Consider the following 23,096-nt stretch of genomic DNA (forward strand, 5'->3'; position numbering starts at 1 on the left):
TTATTTATTATTTTCTTAATCTATTGTTGAAAACAGCATGACAATACATTTAATATGTTACCTTAACTGTAGGAGTAACGGTTAACTGTCATCATCACCTGATCTGTTAAATGTCTGTTGTCCAACAATTATTTTTGTCTTATTTAAAGAAAAACAACTTCTAAACAGAATTAATTGTTATTTTGTCAGCAGCCTAATTGTGATGATATATCATGTGAGCAACTTTCTGATCAGACACCCACTTCCTGTTAGTTGATATTTTGATTTTTCAATATATTGAATGATCTTGTCACACTCTTCTGAAGTACTATTGTAACGAAAGACTTTATATTTATTTAGCATCTAGACAGTGATGAGTTGTAATGCATGTAATGTATGACCATTTTTTTTTTGTCAAGTTGTATTAAGCTGTATATTTAAGAGCATAGAAGTCCTGGAGGCTTCATACTATGTATACTTAGCATTATGTTACAAAGTGTTAGTCTGTCATATTTCAGTTGTCCTATAGTGCCTAACAAGATTTTGTGAGGTAGACGAAATTGACTTTAAAACGATCGTATTGACTTTTGATGTGCAGAAATAGGCAGATCGGACATATTTTGACTTTAGTTACTTACTTCTTAAGTTTGGGATTAATTGTAATCAACATATTCCAATGAGACTGAAAAATGCTTTTTTTTATTATGATAAATAATAATTTTACCTGCCGTAGTCGTGCGTAAAATATATTTCGGTATTTCTCTTACGAAAATGACTTGTTTAATGGAACAAAACGTATTATTTGTAAACTTTCTCTTTACTCTTCACAATAGGCTTTTAAAAAATAACCTTTCCAACTGTATATTCCGAAAATTTTGTGAAAATCGAATAAGTGGCAATTCTTACCTTTCATACCTTAACTTTCATTGATAAAACATAATATTGACTCGTCCAGTGTCCAGTTTGAAGGTCATTTTAGTTACCGGTCACATTCATGCACGTTCTAATTAATCAATAGTCATGCATGAAAAGCATAAACAAGTTTGAAGGTAAACTAATAACAACTTAATCCAATCAAATTGCCTACGATTCAATTACAATGACCAGTCCACATCATAAAAATGTATAGGGGTAAACTGGGTATGGAGAAAATGTCAGATATATTAAGTTCATTATTTTGCAATAACGAGTAAAAATTTGTTAACCAATAGATTTGTTATAATTTCATAATCATGTCGTTATGTATTGGTATAGTTTTTGGATCTTTCATTAGCGTATTTAAGGCTGTAGAAAGTTTGGCCTTCAAAAGTCAACATAATCATTGACTTTATAAAGAAAATTCGCCTTTTTAAAACATTGAATGTTTCACAAATAATACGCGACAACAAAGCAAAATCATTTCTTAAAACACTGCAAAAAAAATAATTCTGATTGATGCAGTGGTATTGTCATAAATTGCACTGGAGTGAACAGGGGTACATCAAACGTCGAATTCCCTCACACAATGTTATCACACACTATAGACCTCATTGTCATTGTTAAGTGGCTGCATAAAAAAAGTTAATAATTTGAGTCATGTGAATTTCTAACTCATTAATCATTATTAGTAATGTGATCCTTTAATTAGGTCAATAAATTCAAATATATTTTATTGCTAATCAAAGCGCCCACAAGGAGCAGAACAATCAACATTAATTACATATAAATGATTACAAGTGATTCAATATGATTAAGACACAATGTTATAAAAAAACCCAAAAAAAACCAACCAAACCAAAAAATATTTATTAAGACAAGTACAAGAATACAACAAATGTCCATAAGTCCTTTACCTCAAATCAAGGATCAAGATTAAAGTTCGTTTCTCAGATACTGCAAGCAGTGAGTAACTATATTCCGTGTATGGAATGATTTTAAGGTGTAGATTTTAGTTTGGCAGGTTTTATATGAACTCGATCTCATTTTCACGGTTGATTGGTGAATATCACGTTTTTGTCGAGCCTGCAACTTTTGTTGCAGAAGCTCCACATAGGGGTAGTGATCCGGCGGCGGCTACGGTGGCGGCGTTAGCTAACTTCTTAAAAGGTTTATATTTTAGAAGGTGAAAGACCTGGATGCTTCATACTTTGTATATAGATGCCTCATGTTAAGAAGTTTCCGTCAGTCACATGTCCAATGTCCTTGACCTCATTTTCATGGTTCAGTGACCACTTGAAAAAAAAGTTCAGAATTTTTGTAATGTTGAATTCTCTCTTATTATAAGTAATAGGATAACTATATTTGGTATGTGCGTACCTTGCAAGGTCCTCATGCGCGTCAGACAGTTTTCACTTGACCTCGACCTCATTTCATGGATCAGTGAACAAGGTTAAGTTTTGGTGGTCAAGTCCATATCTCAGATACTATAAGCAATAGGGCTAGTATATTTGGTGTATGGAAGGATTGGAAGGTGTACATGTCCAACTGGCAGGTGTCATCTGACCTTGACTTCATTTTCATGATTCAGTGGTTATAGTTAAGTTTTTGTGTTTTGGTCTGTTTTTCTCATACTTTATGCAATAGGTCTACTATATTTGTTGTATGGAATGATTGTAAGGTGTGCATGTCTAGCGGGCAGATGTCATCTGACCTTGACCTCATTTTCATGGTTCAGTGGTCAAAGTTAAGTTTTTAAGTTTCGGTCTTTTTATCTAATATTATATGCCAAAGGTCAGCTATATTTGGTGTATGAAAATATATTATGATCTATATGTCAGTCCCACAGGTTTATTTGACCATGACCTCAATTGCACGGTTCATTGCACAGTGTTAAGTTTTTGTGTTTTGGTCTATTTTTCTTAAACTATAAGTAATAGGTCAACTATATTTGTTGTATGGAAGCTTTGTTAGCTGTACATGTCTGCCTGGCATGGTTCATCTGACCTTGACCTCATTTTCATGGTTCATTGGTCTTCTAGCTATCTTGGTTAATGTTAAGTTTATGTGACAGTTGTAATAAAGCTTTATACTTAGGACTTTCAACATAATATCAATGATTAGTAAAGAAGGCGAGACATTTCAGTGTGTGCACTCTTGTTGTATTTTGGTCTGTTTTTCTATAAACTGTTATAGGTCAACTATAGATGGTGTATGGAATGATTGTAAGGTGAACAAGCATGTCTGGCTTAGTTGATCTGAGTGACCTTATTTAAAATAACCTCATTTCCATTTATTGATAGCATTAAATCATTGTAATCTATACTATTAAACGAGAAGACCTCATTTTGGGTGTCGCTTCTCCTCCTTCCACAATAAATTAATCATCACGCCTCTGTGTCCTATAGGTAACATGTATAGTCGCATTTGTTATCCATTCTTATGATCATTCAGTTTGGGTTACTTTGGGATAAAAACGAAAAAGAATGCGTCCGGATATTTTCCCGTCATTGGACAAAACTTTAAGTCAGATTAGTCTTCCGGTTTGTGTTTTTCTGTACTTTGAACATACAAAGACTATGAATAAAGTAGTATATAAATTTTCTTTGGTCTATCATTTTGAGTTCTAGCATGTATCATCCTTGCTTAACGTGTTTCAGTTTGGGTTATTTAGCACTGGTATTAAAGAGATAATCGTAACTGCAATTACGATTATCCCAATATGGCGACGGTAGATATAGGTAAAATCTTTACACTCATTTTTCTTAATTGTAGCATGTTTTTGTCCATAGTTACTCAGCTGCAAGGTTTATCTATACCATTTCATCATATTTGAATCGTAACGGTGCACTGGAATTGTCTAAGCGCTTTGAAAATAGCCGTTGAAAAATTCGGGATGATAATCGTAACTCGGAAAAAAGATAATCGTAATTATGGTATTTAAAAATAAAAAAGATAATCGTAACTGGAAACTGTTTTATTGATATTGACACTAAAAACGTATATCTGATAGCATATTATGAAATTATGGCGATGAATTATTTACGAAACGTCCCAACATCTTATGACATTTCTTTTTATGCATATATAATTAATTGTTCTTATGAAAACAGCTACATACTAGTATATTATAAAATTGGAAGGGTGAACAAGCTTCAAGAAATTTGGAAATGGGAAAACACGAACTTTGTTAATATACAGAAATTTATTAAACTAGGTATGCCACAAAATATGTGAATGAGCGATGGAAATTATGATACATGACAATAATTGTCAGGCGACACGCATGTGTCACCTTACATCAGATTTCTGATTAAGACAGTAAACAAAAAATAATTTATCCTGAAGTAAATAGTAAATATAGTTAATATTGTTTAAGTTATTTTATTGTAGGTGGTCATACTAGTATGTGCTATTTCTGCCCCCGGGAAGCCACTGCTGATTTAATTCTAGAACATACCCTATTATGCCATAACGAAGTAGGAAAGACATTTAGTATTCGTCAAAAACCGTTTGACGAGAAATAAGTGGCTACAGTTTTCATGTCACTTCGATCATTTTTCATGGATGATATCACAACTTAAAAGTTATGATGAACAAGGGATAACTTTGAAAAGTGTTTTACAGTGTCATTTCTTTTATAGCTGACTATGCGGTATGGGCTTTGTTCATTGTTGAAGACCGTACGGTGACCTATATTTGTTAATTTCTGAGTCATGTTGGTCTCTTGTGGAAAGTTGTCTCATTGGCAAACATACCACATCTTTTTATTCATATTAGCTACTTCATGACTGTCACTGAAATTTCAGTATCTCAGATATAAACTATAAACAACACAAATTCAATTTTGAATTATGATAATATGACATCCTTAAAACATTTAATGCTATATAAGACTAGAGAATGTTTGGCCCTAAATGGGATTCTTTGTGTATTATGAAATTAAGTAACGTGGAGTTCATTGACAAACATGGATTTGTGTTCTTTTATAGTTTGGCCAAAAGCCCGAAAATCAAAAAATAAAATTGATGTAGCTTTAAATTTTCTTACAAGAAATACGTATTCAAAGAATGACTGCAAAGATGAGAATAAAATAACGCATATTCCGCAAAATTAGAAACAAACTTATTAAAAATTCATAAATACTCGGTATATGAAAAGTATGCTGCATACATATGCATGGAAGATATTGTAGAGAAAAATATTGAAGGTACTAAACAAGGAACATTTTTGTATTTGCATACTTGCCATATAATTAGTACTTTTCTATTAAATGAAAACATAAATTAGCCTTTCCTAATTTTCATGCATTTTTCTGAAGCACAAAATATTTGTTTTAAAATCTATAAAAATCTTTGTAATTAAACCAGTTCCGACTTTGATAATCTACATGTTTGGCCCTTTGAAGTAATTTATCAATATACATATTTGTGTTTTTTTTCGTCTGTCAAATGCTTCGTAAGACTATAGGTAAGGCTAATAAAAACAAAAAATAAAAGTAACAATAAACAAAAGTAACAATAAACAAAAGTAACAAAAAACAAAAGTGACAATAAACAATAGTAACAATAAACTGGTAACTATTCTAGATCCTTTACCATCCACACTGTTTAAAGAAACGTCCTAAAATACATGGGAATTTGATCAAAACATTTGAATTTAATTTTTAAAATCATATATCAGTATAAAATAGAAAAAAGTGAATCCAAAGGAAAAATATGGACGGCTGAATTTATTGATAAGAACTAAATCATCAGCGTATAACAGATATGATATATCATTATCATTTAACTTGGGTGGTTCACATGTTGAGTCAAAAATAGATGGTAAATCATTAATATATAAAGAAAATAATGTAGGGCTTAAAATATACCCTTGTTTTACCCCAACTGAGGAATTAAAAAAATCAGTGATACCTTCCGAGATCTTTACCAAGTACAAAACCTCTTTATACATATCTTTCATTATACTAAAAAAGGGACCATCTATGTTGTAATAAGACAATTTGTAAAAGAGGGCATCTCTATTAATAGTATCAAATGCCTTCCTGAAATCAATGAAACAGGCATATATCTTTTTTGACATATGAAAATGTGGTATACGTGACTTTCATTTTGAGCAATGAATTGAAAGGATTGCACTTTTGGAATATGGGATATAGCTTATCCATCCTTTTTTTCATCAATTAGAGATATATAGGTAAATTTATCCTAGATATTAACCTGTAAGTTTCTTCATTTATTTTTATATGCGTTAATGTCATCGTTTAACTGGGCATTTACATTTTTAACACACAAAATATCATTGAAATGCAGAAAGACACATTTATTATGTTTCAGTTACTATTATCATATAAAGAAAATTACGATTATCAAAGAAGAAAAATACCATAGAGTTACGATTATCATCCCGAATTTTTCAACGGCTATTTTCACAGCTCTTAGACAATTCCAGTGCACCGTTACGATTCAAATATGATGTAATGGTATAGATAAACCTTGCAGCTGAGTAACTATTGACAAAAACATGCTACATTTAAGAAAAACGAGTGTAAAGATTTTATCTATATCTACCGTCGCCATATTGGGATAATCGTAATTGCAGTTACTATGATCTCTTTAATACCAGTGATTTAGGGAGGAAAACGAAAATGAATAATATTTGCTATTTACTATCAATTAGTTTACAGTGGCGGATCCAGAACCTTTCATGAGGGAGGGGGCGCTGACTGACCTAAAAGGGGGGGGGCGTTCCTCTCATGCTTCAGTGATTCCCCATATAATCAACAATTTTTTTTCAACGAAATGGGGGGCAGGGTCCCAGCCCCCCCCTTTTTGGGATCCGCTTATGGTTTAATATCAACGGCGGTCACTGCGGATATATTTCTGTATACTTACATACATTTATTTACTATGAATAACTGTTTTTGTAACAAAAACAGAAGGTATAAAAATCGGGGTATTTGGAAAATAGGGGGAGGGCAAAAAAATGTGCCCAGTCTCTAAGTACCTTTGACTTTTGATACCTCTCCTGAAATTCTTCAGTCAGTAATTTTTTTTTTACAGTTTACATACGCTCTATTTCCCCGCGATTTCGCGGGTGAGTGTGTTCTAGTAAAAAATTAATTTTGGACGATCAGCCTATTATGAATCCTGGTAAGAAGTTATATAAGGCAGGAGAGACATTCTGCATGTGCAATCTATTCTTGTTTAAGAAATAATTGTTGCCAGCTATACTTTATTGAAGTTTTAACATGGTTCGGCATTATATTCGCGATTGTTTTTGCCCGAGCGATAGTGAGTGTTTGTGTAGGCTCTCCGGGAACCCCCCTTTTTTGTTTTGTAAAACAAGCTAACGTCAGGCAATGTGATTTTTCAGAGGGAATAGTTTTGAACAGCCAGCAGGAACGGTTGTCGTATCTAGGTCAAATATGTCTATTTCGAATTGCAACACGTTACAGTCTTAATAAATGAATTACATGTAGTAACACCATGGTCATCATTTAAGGGATGGAAGTGTTTTAAGTTAACCATATATATTAAATGCATGCTAATTTGATAAAATTCATTATTCTGCAGTAGTCAATTTACGCATGTGCAAACTAATTTTATTAGATTTAGAGCATGGGTTTATTCACAAAGTGAATGAAGCACATCATATTCAATATAAAACTCAATGCCATTATGATCTTGTAAAAAGAGAGGGAAATGGGTTAAGTAAATGGATTAGTGCATCCCACACATCTATGCCTATCCCTCTAACCTCATCTATTCCCCTTTTAGAAACACTACTACAAAACTTTATTGTGCTGTGCCACTATATTTATAGGTCTGTATGTCAGTTAGTCAAACAATCAGTTTGTTCATTTCGTTTCAGGTGCAAGTTATTGGTTAAGATTGTGACTAGTATTACAACTTGAAATTAATGACACGAATTAAAATAAATGGTGTGTGAGTGATGCGTGGTTTCGTATAGGTCGTATGTACGTATATATAGAATATAATATGACTTTTTTCATATCACATCCGTATCAACCCGAGACACCAATATAATCCCAAGAGCTCTGCTCGAGGGATTGTATTGGCTGAGGGCTGATACGGTGTGTCTGTGTTGAATTATGCTCCTTCGGAATCCGATCTAGACTTTACCTATCTATTTTAAAAACATTTTTTGGATACGATTGCTTTCAAGCAATCTGTAGTCTTTTACCGTTGACTCAGGACTCATTCCCTCACGTCAACCGTTTTATTCTAAACATTCAGCAACATCTTAGATTCTTATGATTGTCTTGCTTTAAATGATAAAAAGAAGCAAAAAAATTAACGTAAACAACTTTCCTGTAATGTTCTTCTCATAATCTTCATGTTTGATATTTCCCTTGACTTATATGCGTGTTTTTAACAACACGGAAAATCAGAATTGAGCAGTATTTATATTTCACGTTAGAGGGAATTCCCCAGTTTAGATAAATGCGAGAGTTCTCTGAATTCCGATAATTCTATTTCTGTCATATAAGAACTGAAGTGGAGTTTTTCTATATTTAACCGTAATAAAGCTGATATTTGATACTGTACTCTCATAAAGAAATGGAGAATCATTCATCATATCATTTAATAAACGTTCTTGATCCAAATCGCAAGTCGGGGGTTTGTTTATGTATTAATGCGCATGCGTATAGTTTTCTTGATTTCAAGGGGTATGAGATTGAGTGGTTGCTCTGGATTCCCCACTTCATTGATTAATTTGAAACTCATTGGATTCTTTTTATGTCTGTCTGCTATTGAGGGTCATTGTTGTTGCATAATTTTAAATTATATGCATCATTTAAATTAAAATATTAACATTTAAATTATATTTTTACCTATAGCACCCCTTCAGCCGAAATGGAATCTTCCATATTATCGTTTCGAGTTGTCTCCCTTCTGGCCTTCCGGAAGTATTTTCCGTCAACGAAATACACTACGACTCGTTAAGAAAAATTAACTTGTTAGATGTCGATAAACGTCGTATCATATAAAGAATGATCTTAATTTAAACAGAGGAGTGTGTACGGAAAGGATTCATGCCCACTGACCCCAAAAAAATAATTTTTAAACGTTAGAAATTGGGTTCCTCCTAGAATTAACGAAGTGAAATACCTTCTCTCACTCTCACTGACTGCTGTGGAAAGTAAACTTGGAATTGATAGCATACATGTGAACCTCGCGACTCCCGTTTTCAGGGGTCTCCTCCCGTCCTCCCGTTTAGGAGAAAAAAATCCCGTGTATGAAATATTTCATGAAAGAAAATTTTCAGCTTCCATTTTTGATAATTTCTTACTACGGTACAGGGGAAATTTACACCTGTGTCAAATTTTACCTGTAAATCAAAGAAGATGTGTAATTATATGGCTTCTCTTGACAGCTTGGGTGTCAAACATACTGGTAATCAACGATGCTTACGTCTGGCTAATGATCGCTAATTGCCGTTGTGTGATAAAAACTTTGTGTATTAAATTTTTGAAATAAATTTTGGTTACTCAAATACTTCCCTTTGATTTATCCTATTATAAGTTATTTATCGTTCAAAAATGTAAATTGTAAAATAAATGAATTATATTTTAATCAAATAACCATAAAAGGATGGTAATTAAATGAACTCAAATGTTTTGGACAAACAAAATAATATAAATTTACAAAATATTGTGGGAATCTAGACTTCTTTTCAAAGATTAAATTGAAATTTATATAAGAATTCTGACCTTAAAATATTCTGTTAATATGCAGAATTGTACATAATTATAGACTGAGAATAAAGATAAAAAAAAATAGACTGAATAAAACTCTGTATCCCTTAAACAAAAGGTGTAGAAATGTCTCAATAATTTTGGTCAGTAAAATAGATTATCAGTCATTCAACTAAATAAAGCAAAATCTTTAACACAGAGTCTCAAGTTTCTAGAAAAATTACTTTTATAATGCTAAAAAAACATACAATTTACTATTGTTATTGTTAGTTATTTTTTAATTAATTTAATATGATGTTTAAAATATACATATATAGCATATTTCCTTCTTATTTGTATATAATCATTTATTTGCAAGCAGTGAACAATCAATTTTCAAACACAACACCAAATAAGAAACAGATTCTTCTCAATATTTTTATTTGATAATCATTCAGATAGATTCAATAGAAAGGCAACAAGGATACTAGGGTGTATAAATACATTACATTATGATGTAAATGAAAGAACACTTTAAAAGACAATTGCTACATTGTACGGTTACATTAACGACAAAATTAATGTCGATAAAAAACCTCCTGATCTGAGTCCCAATCTCCTGATCAAAATTTCCCAATCTCCTGATCTGAGTTTCACAGTCCATCACATGTATGTGATAGTACAAAAATAAAACACAATAAGTACATTTCTCATACAGGTGTATCCGGGATTGGCTACTTTTAAAGTTGAATAACTATTCAGATTATTACATTTTGCATGTGCAGTTGAACTAGTTTTGAAAATAATACTATCCAGCTGTACCAGGGCTGCCAAAAATGCTTGAGACTCATGCATGTTCATGCTTTTTTGCGGCAGTATCCTTTGATCTATTTTTTTTCCTCTTTGATCTTTTCAATTTTGGCCAAATCTCATACATTTGCTTAATGAAAAGTTGACAGAACTGCTATACATGTGTCAATGAAAACTATGGCAATCGTATCCCTCAGAGCATTCTGCTCTTTGATTAGTAATTGCTGCTCGGTATTCAGACCCATCCGTGGATTTCAGATCGAGATGTCCGAGGAGTGTACGGTATGATCTAATGAAAATTACGTGGACAGAAGCTAATTCATGATTCATTGGCAATTTCCTGATCGTTTTGTTTTCGATAGCTTTTTCAAAACCTTCGTAATATTTTTTTTGTCAAACTTGGACAAAATATTCTTGGTGATCAAATGACTGTAGGAATAGCAAAATTTGAAAATAGTTTTATTTTCATATTTTTCTGTGTCTAAATTGACTTATTTGATTTATTATATGCCGTAAAAATTAGAGACATTTTGTGTTTTGAAATTTAAAACTTGATTTACCAGTTCAAATCTCTAAAATTTTCAAACTTTGACCGAGGTTTATTCATAATCAAGAGATAGCACCGTGTGCAAAATTAGTTTTCGTGTTCACAATATATCTTTCAACATGCGACCAAATTTACTAAAAGCCTAAACTGGCTTTTAAGGCTATCCTATGTTATATATCTATATCTTTTATCACATTACTACGGCCTGTGATAAAGATCGTGTGTATTTAACTTGACGAAAGTTCTATGTTGAATTTTTAGCTCATCGTGGTTTATTGTTTGTATATAACATTTTGAAAGTGATTCACATTTAGTCAATATAAATGAGCTTGTTGGGGATATCTTTCCATGTCACCGTTGATATTTTATATATACACACAATAAGATTATTTTGCATGTGCAAACATGGGATTCAATAATTTAGACTTAGTATTATTGATTTTGATAGGCCCTGAACTATTAAAGGTTAGAAATAAAACGTAACGATCAAGATATGTGTTGAACTATCAGACGGTTTATTTAATGAACTAAGCAGTAGACGTTGACCCAAAAAATAACCATGGCACAGTTTGTTGGGAAATGGAAAACTATCAATTCAACAAGAAAAAACTACGAGGAATACTGTTCAAGTTCAGGTAATTCTATGTTTTGCATGATAACTTTATGTTTTAATGAATAGGCTGCTATTTAACAAACGTCGACTGTTAAAAATCTGCTTATCCTTCCGAAGCACCTGCTATCACGCCACTTTTTGATGATGTTCGTGTTGCTCAGACTTTGGTTTTCAATGATGTTGTCTGTGTATTATTGTTTGTCTCTTAGGTATTTTTTTAAGCCATAGCTGTGTCAGTTTATTTTCAACTTATGAGTTTGAATTTGCCTTTGGCATCCTTTTCCTCTGAAGACAAACAACTATGTTAGTTTAGTTAATCATTGATGGTCATGCACCAAGACGAAAGCATTTTTGAGTAAAATTGAGAATGGAAATGGGGAATGTGTCAAAGAGACAACAACCCGACCAAATAAAAAACAACAGCAGAGGGTCACCAACAGGTCATCAATGTAGCGAGAAATTCCCGCACCCGGAGGCGTCCTTCAGCTGGCCCCTAAACAAATATATACTAGTCCAGTGATAATGAACGCCATACTAATTTCCAAATTGTACACAAGAAACTAAAATTAAAATAATACAAGACTAACAAAGGCCAGAGGCTCCTGACTTGGGACAGGCGCAAAAATGCGGCGAGGTTAAACATGTTTGTGAGATCTTAACCCTCCCCCTATACCTCTAACCAATGTAGTAAAGTAAACGCATAACAATACGCACATTAAAATTCAGTTCAAGAGAAATCCGAGTCTGATGTCAGAAGATGTAACCAAAGAAAATAAACAAAATGACAATAATACATAAATAACAACAGACTACTAGCAGTTAACTGACATGCCAGCTCCAGACTTCAATTAAACTGATTGAAAGATTATGATTTCATCATATGAACATCAGGCACAATCCTTCCCGTTAGGGGTTTAGTATCATACCATCATAACATATATGAGAAGAACATAACCCGTGTCATGCCAACAACTGTTTTTAAAAATAATGTGTTTAGTTCCGATGCAAAGACCTTATCAGTGACTCAATATTAACGCCAAAATATGCAATATTTAATGACTTGACAACAGTATCGTAATTGTATCCCTTCTTAATAAGTCTATTCAAAGGTTTTGTAAGTTTCTGAGGTGAATACTGACACCTTTGTGCTTTATAAAGAATATTACCATAAAAAATTGGATGTGAAATACCTGAACGTATTAGAAGTCTGCATGTTGAGCTATATTTACGAATGATGTCTTTATAGCGATGATAAAATTTAGTAAATGTTTTGACTAGTTTGTGATATCGAAAACCCTGGTGTAATAATTTTTCAGTAATACATAAATTTCTCTCGTTAAAATCTAAAACATTGTTACATACACGAGCGAATCGTACAAGTTGAGATATATAAACACCGTAAGATGGTGACAAGGGAACGTCACCATCTAAAAACGGATAATTAACGATAGGAAATGAAAAATCATCCCTTTTATCATAAATTTTAGTATTCAGCTTTCCATTAGTGATATAGATATCAAGATCGAGAAAAGGGCAGTGGTCATTGTTAGTATTAGCTTTATTTAAAGTAAGTTCAACAGGATAAATTTCATTAATATACATACTGAAGTCGTCATTATTGAGAGCCAAAATATCTTCCAAATATCTAAAAGTATTATTAAATTTGTATATATGCTACAGCTGTCCTCAGTTTTCTATGTGATTGGGTTGCCGTCTCATGACGTAAACCCATATCTTATTTTATCCATAAGCGGCATGTAACTAGCTAACAATTTCAATATCAACGAGTAAATAAGCATGGATGTACTAAAATATAGGACAAAATGTATTAGGATCTTATCGACGAAAGAAAACAAGCATTATATCGCATATACTATAATACCTTGTACCCTTAGATAAAAGTAGCGGATATTACCTGTACCTAGATATGGCATGAACAATATCTCCACTACAACAGATAATAAAAGTTATTAAAATAGTCAAAGTATCCTTTATAAAATAGTTAATAATTTGTGTCGAACCTGCAAATTTTGTCGCAAAAGCGAGGCAAAGCGATCCTACATTCCGTCGTCGTCGGCGGCGGCGTTGGTGTCCACAAATATTCACTCTGTGGTAAAAGTTTTTGAAATTTTAATAACCTTCTTAAATTATCATGGATTTCCCCCAATATTAAACAGAAGCTTATTTATGGTCATAAGTTAGTATTCAGTAGTACATTTTGTAAAAGAAATCCTGTTTATCCGTATTTTACTCTTTAAAAATGGACTTATTGTTCTCTAAACATTAAATTCACTCTGTGGTTAAAGTTTTTTTTTCAAATTTTAATAACTTTCTTAAACTATCCTTGATTTTTTTTTATCAAATTTGCACAGACGCTTGTTTATGATCATTACCTATAATATGCAGTTTTAAAATATCTATTTGATTCATAAATCATCCTTAATTTTTTTCAAACTTGGACAGAAGTTTTTTGCAATCAAAAGAAATAATCTAGAGGAAATGTTTTAATAGTGTTATCCCGTTTTTGTTGAGCCTGTGACTTACAGCAAGAGTAGGAGAGACACTTGGCTCCGTAGAACCCTTACAAATTTTTAAAACAAATGTAACTGTTTGTCAATGTTGTTTCCCAATTAAAGTCCTAATTCCCCAAGCAGTGGAAGCATATGGTAAGGGAAGCTCCAAATTCTCATAGCAGTGGTAAACCATTTAAACAAATACGGGTGCAAATATATCCTATTTCCAATACAATTTGAAGGATATATTGTTATCATCATTATATGTTATACTATTTATATATAGCAGAAATTAACGATTTATTTCATTTTTGTTCTAAAAAAAAATTGTTATGTTTTCAGAAAAAATGGGTTGTCATTTGTTATGTTGACTATCGCAAACGTTATATATATATGTATGTTCATGCATTCAATTAAGGAACCGTATCTCTAAATCTAAAAAAAAATGATGTTGAAATACTTTATCTTGAGTAAGATTTTATCCGACAACATTATAGTAAAGCTTTTGATCACAAAACATGCCCTTTCTTTGACATTTTCGCATACTAGATAATACAATGCGATTGATTGATATTTCAAGGTATTCATTTCGGTAAAGAAAATTGATCACGATGCGGGCATTTTGTTTTCTAAAGGTATTCCAAAAGATCTTATTGACAAGTACAGAGACGTAGTAACAGTTATGGACATGAAACAGGATGGAGACAAATGGTTAATCACATATGACACTGGTCTAGGACCTCCACAGTCTTTCACATTTATATTGGGACAAGAATTAGTAACAAAAGATCTTGAAGGCAAAGGTGTAAAGGTAAATATGCCAAAGTTGCTGTATCCATTTTTTTACTCCATGCATACATGTAGTTGGACTTTGTCAAAGTCGTCACGTCGTTCTGGAATATGAGTTTTCTAATGCTCTTTTACTTATTTGGCCTTCGGTTTGTTTTGATTCGAGTGCCACTATTTAGACAAACAGAAACGCCTCTCTTATGTACCGCACTTGGTTGTTAATTACTTTCATTGTCACAGTCAACTTTTTAGTGCATTTGTCATGACTTGAAATACAGTTAAAAACATCCAAAACTGAACATATTTAATATCGAGGAAGGTTTATAACGAGTCGATCCGTCGGTCTGTCGGTCGGAGGGTGAGAGAGAAAGCAAATACCTCATACTGCTTAGCTTATCGTAATAATATTAATTGATGTTTGTGTTGGATAAAATAAAAAGATGTATAGCAGTATTGACAATGCAATAAATCTTTAGTAGAAACCAACTGACACAGAATTTAACAACTGTAGGTCACGGTACATCCTTCAAAAATGACAACACCCCATACAGCAAAGTCAGCTACAAAAAACCCTGTGCTGACCAATTTAAATCAAATAAAGGCCTGATTTATGAACAAAATAATGAACGTAAACCAAACCTTATACATAAAGCAACTGACGACAACCACTGAAATTGGACCAAACACATACAGTGGAGGGGTTAAACTAGTTGTCTGACGCCAATACCCCTAACGAATTTGGCTGGGTTATAGGTTTGTATTTTTTATTTATGGCTTTCGAACTTTTTTTTCAGAACGTCACTGGTTAGTGTTGTGTGGACGAAAAAAATAAAATCACAAAAATACTGAACTTAGAGGAAAATAAATTCGGAAAGTCCATAATCACATGGCAAAAACAAATAACAAAACACAGAAAAAACGAATGGACAAGAACTGTCATATTCCTAAATTGGTACATGCATTTTAGAAACGCGCGTCTGGCGTACTAAATGTTAAACCTGGCACCTTTTGTTAGCTATTATTCGTGTGTTTCCCTGTCCTATATGTTCTCCCATTTATTTGAATTATAGCTCTATCATGTAATGATGTCATTTTAATGTTATATTTAACATTGCCATACAAGCGGGAGGTTTGGCATGCCACAAAACCATGTTCAACCCACCATTGTTTTTATTATCAAAATGTCCTGTACCAAGTCAGGAAAATGGTCATTGTAATATTATAGTTCGTTTCTTTGTGTGTTCCATTTTAATGTTGTGTTTCTGGTGAGTCTCTGTTGTGTCGTAGTTCTCCTCTTATATTTGATGTGTTCCCTAAGTTTTAGTTTGTAACTCGGATTTGTTTTTTTCTCAATTGATTTATGAATTTCGAACAGCGGTATACTACTGCTGCCTTTATTTAGCAGTACAACATAAGCACATACTAAAAAAAAACAGTTGAAAAGGGCATAACTAATCAGATCGACAATTAACAGAAAAACATATAACAAAAACATAGACCTTGCAGACGTGGCAGGGGTTTTATACATCCCCGTAACAAAAGTACATTTAGTACAGATCTGAGAGTACTTGCAGTTACTGACAGCTTATTCAAACCAATATTAACTAGAAAAAAACTATCATGTTTCGGAGACTTAAATATCAGTACACATTCATCGTACAATTAAAACATTCATCGTACAATGAAAATACAGGAAGTGTTAAGACGTCAATAACAGTCAGCGAAAACTTGATCTCAAGCAATGTCAAGACAAGGTATTGACGGTTTGTAAAACTGTACATGTGCTTATGTATATAACAATAATGGTATTTTGGTTTTGGTTAACTATATCTAAATTTATTTTAAACCTATGCAATTTCTAAACACATCCATTTTGCAGGCTACAGCAACTCTAAGTGAGGATGGCATATGGACTGACAAAACTAGTCATGAAATAATGGGATATAAAGAAACAATCACCACAAAACGAGTTGAAGGAAATAAAATGATTGCTGTAAGTGTTTTTTTTATTAACACGTATCTGAAAGAACAAAATCGAACTGCATAGCTACATATAACATTGTTGGGTTGATGTTTAGACGAGTTGTATATACATAATGTACACAGCCATGTATCACCATCATTGCTGGTGATCCGATGGATAAATCTGTTGTAGAGTTGTCACTGACTCAGACGTACTTATAAATATAATTATTTTCTGTGACTGTATCTTGCATTAATTTGTAGGACCCTTAACTATAGATAATTGATCTGTAACAATAACATCTCCATGCCTTATATATCATGTATTGTAGTACGACGCTAGATTAAAACTGACGAGGAAAGGTAACACACGGCCACCGAAAGCTTTATTATTGTGAAGCCCAGGTGGTCGTGTGGTCTAACGGGACGGCTACAGAACAGGCGATTTGGTGTCACGATATCTCAGTAGCATGGGTTCGAATCTCGGCGAGGGAAGAACAAAAAACTTTGCGAAAGCAAATTTAGGGATCTAACATTGTTGGGTTGATGTTTAGACGAGTTGTAATATAACAAGTCTAAAAGGGTACAACATCACCAAAAAAACACAATAAAACGAACAATATGTTAGATATTTCGGATAACAGTCATTTTATATATATATTTGTTTAGGGGCCAGTTGAAGGACGCCTCCGGATGCGGGAATTTCTCGCTACATTGAAGACCTGTTGGTGACCTTCTGCTGTTGTTTTTTTCTATGGTCGGTTTGTTGTCTCTTTGGCACATTCCCCATTTCCATTCTCAATTATATATATATATACAACCCGTCTAAACATCAACCCAACAATGTTAGATTTGTAAATTTGCTATCGCAAATTTTTTGTTCTTCCCTCGCCGGGATTGGAACCCATGCTACTGAGATATCGTGACACCAAATCGCCTGCACTGTAGCCGTTCCGCTAGACCACACGACCACCTAGGCTTCACAAAAATAAAGTTATAGGTAGCCGTGTGTTACCTTTCCTCGTCAGTTTTAATATAGCGGCGTACTACAGTACATGATATATATATATATACCTATATATTCATTCGTGATTTGTTTTGCTGTTTGTATTCTATAATCCTAGATTTCATTTATACTCCAAACTTAAGAATTTCAAACATTTTATAATTGCCTTTCGACATAAAACATACATTGATATGAACAAATTATTGTCCTCTTGAATGATGATGAAAGATAAAGGAATAAGAAGATGTGTGATTGCCAAACGAGAAAACTATCCAACAAAAACCAAATGACATAAATGCGCCACAAAGGTCATCGTTCGACTTCATCAAACGGCAAAACCCATATCGCATCGTAATCTATAAAATGACCAACATATCTTTTTTTTTTTTAAATCACTTCAAATTAGAAAACCAAGGGCCTGAATTATGTACAAAACGAAAAACAAATATGATAGACTACGATCAAACGACAATTTTGACAATTACAGGCGACTGAAAAAAACACATGTTTGTTTGAACATGCTGGATATAATCAAACGAGCCAAAACACAAAAACACTAACTAACAGAAAAAAACCCACTCGGCAGATAGAAGTCAACATATTGCAAGCTCAAAGTTCAATATATATTATATAAACACACACTCTGCCCTTTTATTGATAATTAACCGTTCTTACGAAAACAAATCATATAGCAGCTAGAACAACAATGCAAAAAAATCACGATTTTAATCAATGTCCAAAGAAAATCCATGCACATTTTTAAAAGCAATATTGCCGGTTTTGTATTTACCTTTTCAATAAACCCTTGCTTCTCAGTTTGTTTTGTAATAAGAACTTTATGAAATATACAAGTGTGCGATTTATTCTAGTCCTTAATGCTTATGCCATTTAAGGAAGCACAATACAAAGAATTCATACCTCCAATTCCCGAGTTTTAAAATGCTGTAACTTTCTTTATAATGCTTGAATATTTATAAAAGTGGTATTTATAGATGGCTATCAGATTACTTCAAACTAATGCAATGTTAGTATTATACAACACTTATGTATTCAATTATAATGTTGACTGTGTCTAAAAAAATTTGCAAGAAAATTCCACTTTCAAGTGAAATTAGCTTCTTCATGGATACTCCAAGAGGGATGATTTTATTATAATATTACGTATTCCTAGAGCCATTATTTACAAAAGGGTGTCTCAGATTTCGGATAGAATGTATAGATAAAATTTTACAACTTATCAAACATTATCTACTTTTATGTGGTAAAAATGTATACACTAATTACAAATACATGAGAGAATGGAATACCATTGCGATAATTTGAGACAACCTTTTGTAGCTCCTGCTGTGTTGATTAAGATTTCGTAAAAATTTCATGTATAGTTATAGATGATATAGTTAAATACATTCAAGTGAACTGACCAAGATTTTGCCATTAATTGCATAATAATTGATTACATAATGATTCCTTGCATAACAAAAATATTGCATTCATTTAAAAGGTAAATCCTTTACCTATCTATACATGCCTCTATTATTAATTTATATGAAGTCTTGAGAAAGTAACAGCATTTTGAAGTTTTGATATTGGAAGTAAAAAAATCTTTGTATTTTGTTACCTTAATGAGTGTTTTTCACTGAATTCTTATATAAAAAAGAAGATGTGGTATGATTGTCAATGAGACAACTGTCCACAAGTGACCAACATGACACAGACATTAACAACTATAGGTCACCGTACAGCCTGTAAGAATGATCAGAGCCCATACCGCATAGTCAGCTATAAAAGGCCTCGATATGACAATGTAAATCAATTCAAACTAGAAAACTAACGGCCTTATTTATATAACAAAAATTAACGAAAAACAAATTTGTAACACATAAACAAACGACAACCACTGAATTACAGGCTCCTGACTTGACAGGCACATACATAAATAATGTGGCGGGGTTAAACATGTTAGCAGGATCCCAATGCCAATTTATGACTTTTTTCCCTTAATGCCTATGCCATTTTATCATGTTTATGAATTATCTTCATTTATTTTAGTCAACAACATGTGGTGGAGTGACTATGACATATGAACTTGAGAAACAGTAACTGGTAATCTGCAATAAAAAAAGTAGTGCCAAAGATTTAGAAAACATGCTTTTCGCTTTATTCACTTTTTATGTATAATAGTTTCTTACACGGATGAAGAAATAAACGACAAACCAATGTTTAACGCCGCTGAAATTCCTATACTAGATGAAACCAATATGTTCTTGTTTGCCTCGTTGATTTTGAAAAAATAATACACGTTGTCAACATCAGATTTAAATAGAATAAAAAAAAATGGACGACTATCACCGTATTGTAATGTCTTATGCTGTATTCACACACAATTATAACAACGTAATGGAAATGTTTTGCTCAAGATTATTCCACTCCAAACTTTGAAAGATAACTTTAATAATAGGTAGTTGTGCCTTCATTCATTGACCTCTCGTCAATGGGTTTTTAACAGCGTTAAAATAATCACATTTAAATTTATTACTATAAACAATTATAACATCTTTTCTTTCGAAAACCTGAAATCCTAATTACTTTTGCTTGTTTTTTGCTTAAACAAATGCACTGTTCATACAATAACACCCATGACAAATACATTCTTCCATTGTTAATATGCATTACATTTAATTTGTCTGCCTTATTTTTAACAGTGCATATTTGAGTTTTAGTTTAATCTATTTTGAAAGTACTTGAATTTAAAAAGGTTTAAAAAACGTAACGATCACGATGTCTATTCAACACTCAGACGGTTTATATAATGAACTACTGTGGATTCATTTATTTTCGTTGGTATCAATTTTCGTGGATTGCTGAAAATTTGTATATTCGTGGACATCTGATTTCGTGGTTTTGCAAATCTCTGTATACATGTTGAAGGGTCTATTGAAAATATGTTATTCGTTGAACATTTGAATTCGTGGTTCACCTGTACCAACGAAACCCACAAAAATTGGAATCCAACGAATAATAATGAATCCACAGTATGCAGTAGACGTCGAGACAGAAAATAACCATGTCAGGAAATGGAAAATTATCAATTGAACAAGAAAAAACTATTCATGGCAGATTGATTTTTGACTTTTCGACAAGCAAATGATTTAAGAAACGCAACTTACGAGTATAGACAAAAACTCATGGTTTATACATGTTATATACCAAACAAACAAAACAAAATATTGATCATTTAAGCTATTGCTGACTTTTCCCCCAGTTTGTTGGGTTGCAGTCTTATCAACGTATACCCTAATTCTATTGTATTCATTAGTGTGTATTTAGATTTCACCAGTATATAAGTATAGATGTACAACAAATTTGTTATGATCTTATCGACACAAGAAAAAAAGAAAGAAAAAACTCGCATACACAGTGTTACCATGGACCCGTTAGATATTAGAAGTATATATTACCCAGATATGTCATTTTTGGAAAGATAAGAACTTGTTCTAAATCTTTACTTAGGCACCGGCCTCCCTAACAACAGGACAGGTTAGCTACTGTTACTAAATGTATTCACACTGAAATATAGTTCCCTATGGTTTTCATGTATGTGCACATACTACACATATAAACTGAAAAAAACTGGGTATATTATTGGAGCAGTTCATTCAAAAATGTATGTCATTAAGGTGTGTTGATGTGCAGGCTTTTTAAAAAAACATTTTGATTAGGTAACTGGGTATTGATTCAACTAGTATGATTGACAACTGTCATTATCAGTAAACAATTAGAGACAAGGTGGACCTTAAATTACAATGCCCCACTTCCTAAACTGCCAATCAAATTGACCACATTGCCTATCAACCTCAGTCTTACATAATTATACAGAACACTCAATATACATATAATTCTTAATACACAAGTATTTGACCTCATAATTGAATACACAAATGTGTATATTAGATGTTTGGTATTTATAAGGATGATAGATTTATTTATTGCCAATTACTTTTGATCTACATTACATAAAGTGATTCTGTAAATTATATCTAATGATTAATGGATTAACAAGATCTTTAAAAAAAAGGAAATATGAATATAAATATGAGTAAATGAAAGGTATTTAAGTAAGGCCTATTATTTACTTGATAAATTTCCAATAATCACCTGTAATTAATCAACAATTAAATTAGTACAATTTTTTTTTATCAGGAATTGGCTTGAAACAGTTTAAAAATTTTAAAACTTTTAATTATAACAAACCATTGTTTATTAGTTTATTTTCCATCAATAATTAAGTCTATTTTAGAAGTGAATATCTATTTTTGCAATCAAGAAAGAATCCACATTTCAATAAGATAAATTTTTCAATGCCCTGTGTTGAAAAATACTTTAAAAATTGATCAATAGGCACTCTTAAACTTTTAATCTTCAATGCCATATAACCTCTGTTTCAACTTACAAAATACCCCAAAACAACATTTTTAAAGTTTTTTTGTTGACACTTTAAAGTTTTAAGCTGTTGGTCCAGATTTATGTCTTACAAGGATAGTTGATAACATTTACTAGAAGAATTTTAGCATTTTTTGTTTTTTCAAACATGTTCAAAACCGGCAACATAATTTGGATAAGATATAAACTGCAGTTTAAATAAAATAGTGCAAATTAAGAGACCCATAGTATTTAATTGAGCTCATTTTATCCTCATACTGGAAAAGCAAATTTCCTTCTAAAGACCTGCTGTAAATGCAATTTTCAGCAATAGTGCTTTATAAATGTTCATTTTCCCCCACCATACCTTAATATGAAATACTTCAAACTACTCTTCTAATCTTTCCATGAGTGATATCCATCACTTTGATTAAAACAATATCTCCACAACAACAGTTGGTAAGAGGTTACAAGAAAATGCTAAGTGGTGTTGGCGTCCATCGTCGTCTGTCGTCCTTCGTCTGTCGTTTGTCGTCCGTCGTCCGTCGTTTACTGTTACAAAAAACTTCTCCTCTGAAACTACTGGGTAAAATTTAACCAATCTTGGCCACAGTCGTCATTAGGGTGAGTTGTTTAAAAAATGTGTCCGATGACCCGGCGTGCCAACCAAGATGGCCGACAAGGCCAAAAATAGAACATAGGGGTAAAATGTAGATTTTGGCTTATATATCTTTAACTAAAGCACTTAGGGAAAATCTGATTTTGGAGAAAAACGTAAAAAGTCAGACGTAACTGAGAACATAATATACGCGAGCAACAATGTTATAGATGTATGCAAT

General features: G+C 32.5%; 1 protein-coding gene across 1 annotated transcript; it reads left to right on the forward strand.

Annotated features, from left to right (window-relative positions):
- The first annotated feature begins 11,418 nt into the window (after positions 1-11,418).
- Positions 11,419-20,193, forward strand: LOC139481241 (fatty acid-binding protein, liver-like). The gene is made up of 4 exons (XM_071264418.1): positions 11,419-11,590; positions 14,717-14,892; positions 16,750-16,863; positions 19,888-20,193. The coding sequence occupies exons 1-4, from the start codon at positions 11,515-11,517 to the stop codon at positions 19,936-19,938; spliced, it is 417 nt and encodes a 138-aa protein (XP_071120519.1). The 5' UTR covers positions 11,419-11,514; the 3' UTR covers positions 19,939-20,193.
- The last annotated feature ends 2,903 nt before the right edge of the window (positions 20,194-23,096 follow it).

The sequence above is a fragment of the Mytilus edulis genome, chromosome 7 (genome assembly GCF_963676685.1).
Source record: "Mytilus edulis chromosome 7, xbMytEdul2.2, whole genome shotgun sequence".
Taxonomy (NCBI): Eukaryota; Metazoa; Mollusca; class Bivalvia; order Mytilida; family Mytilidae; genus Mytilus; species Mytilus edulis.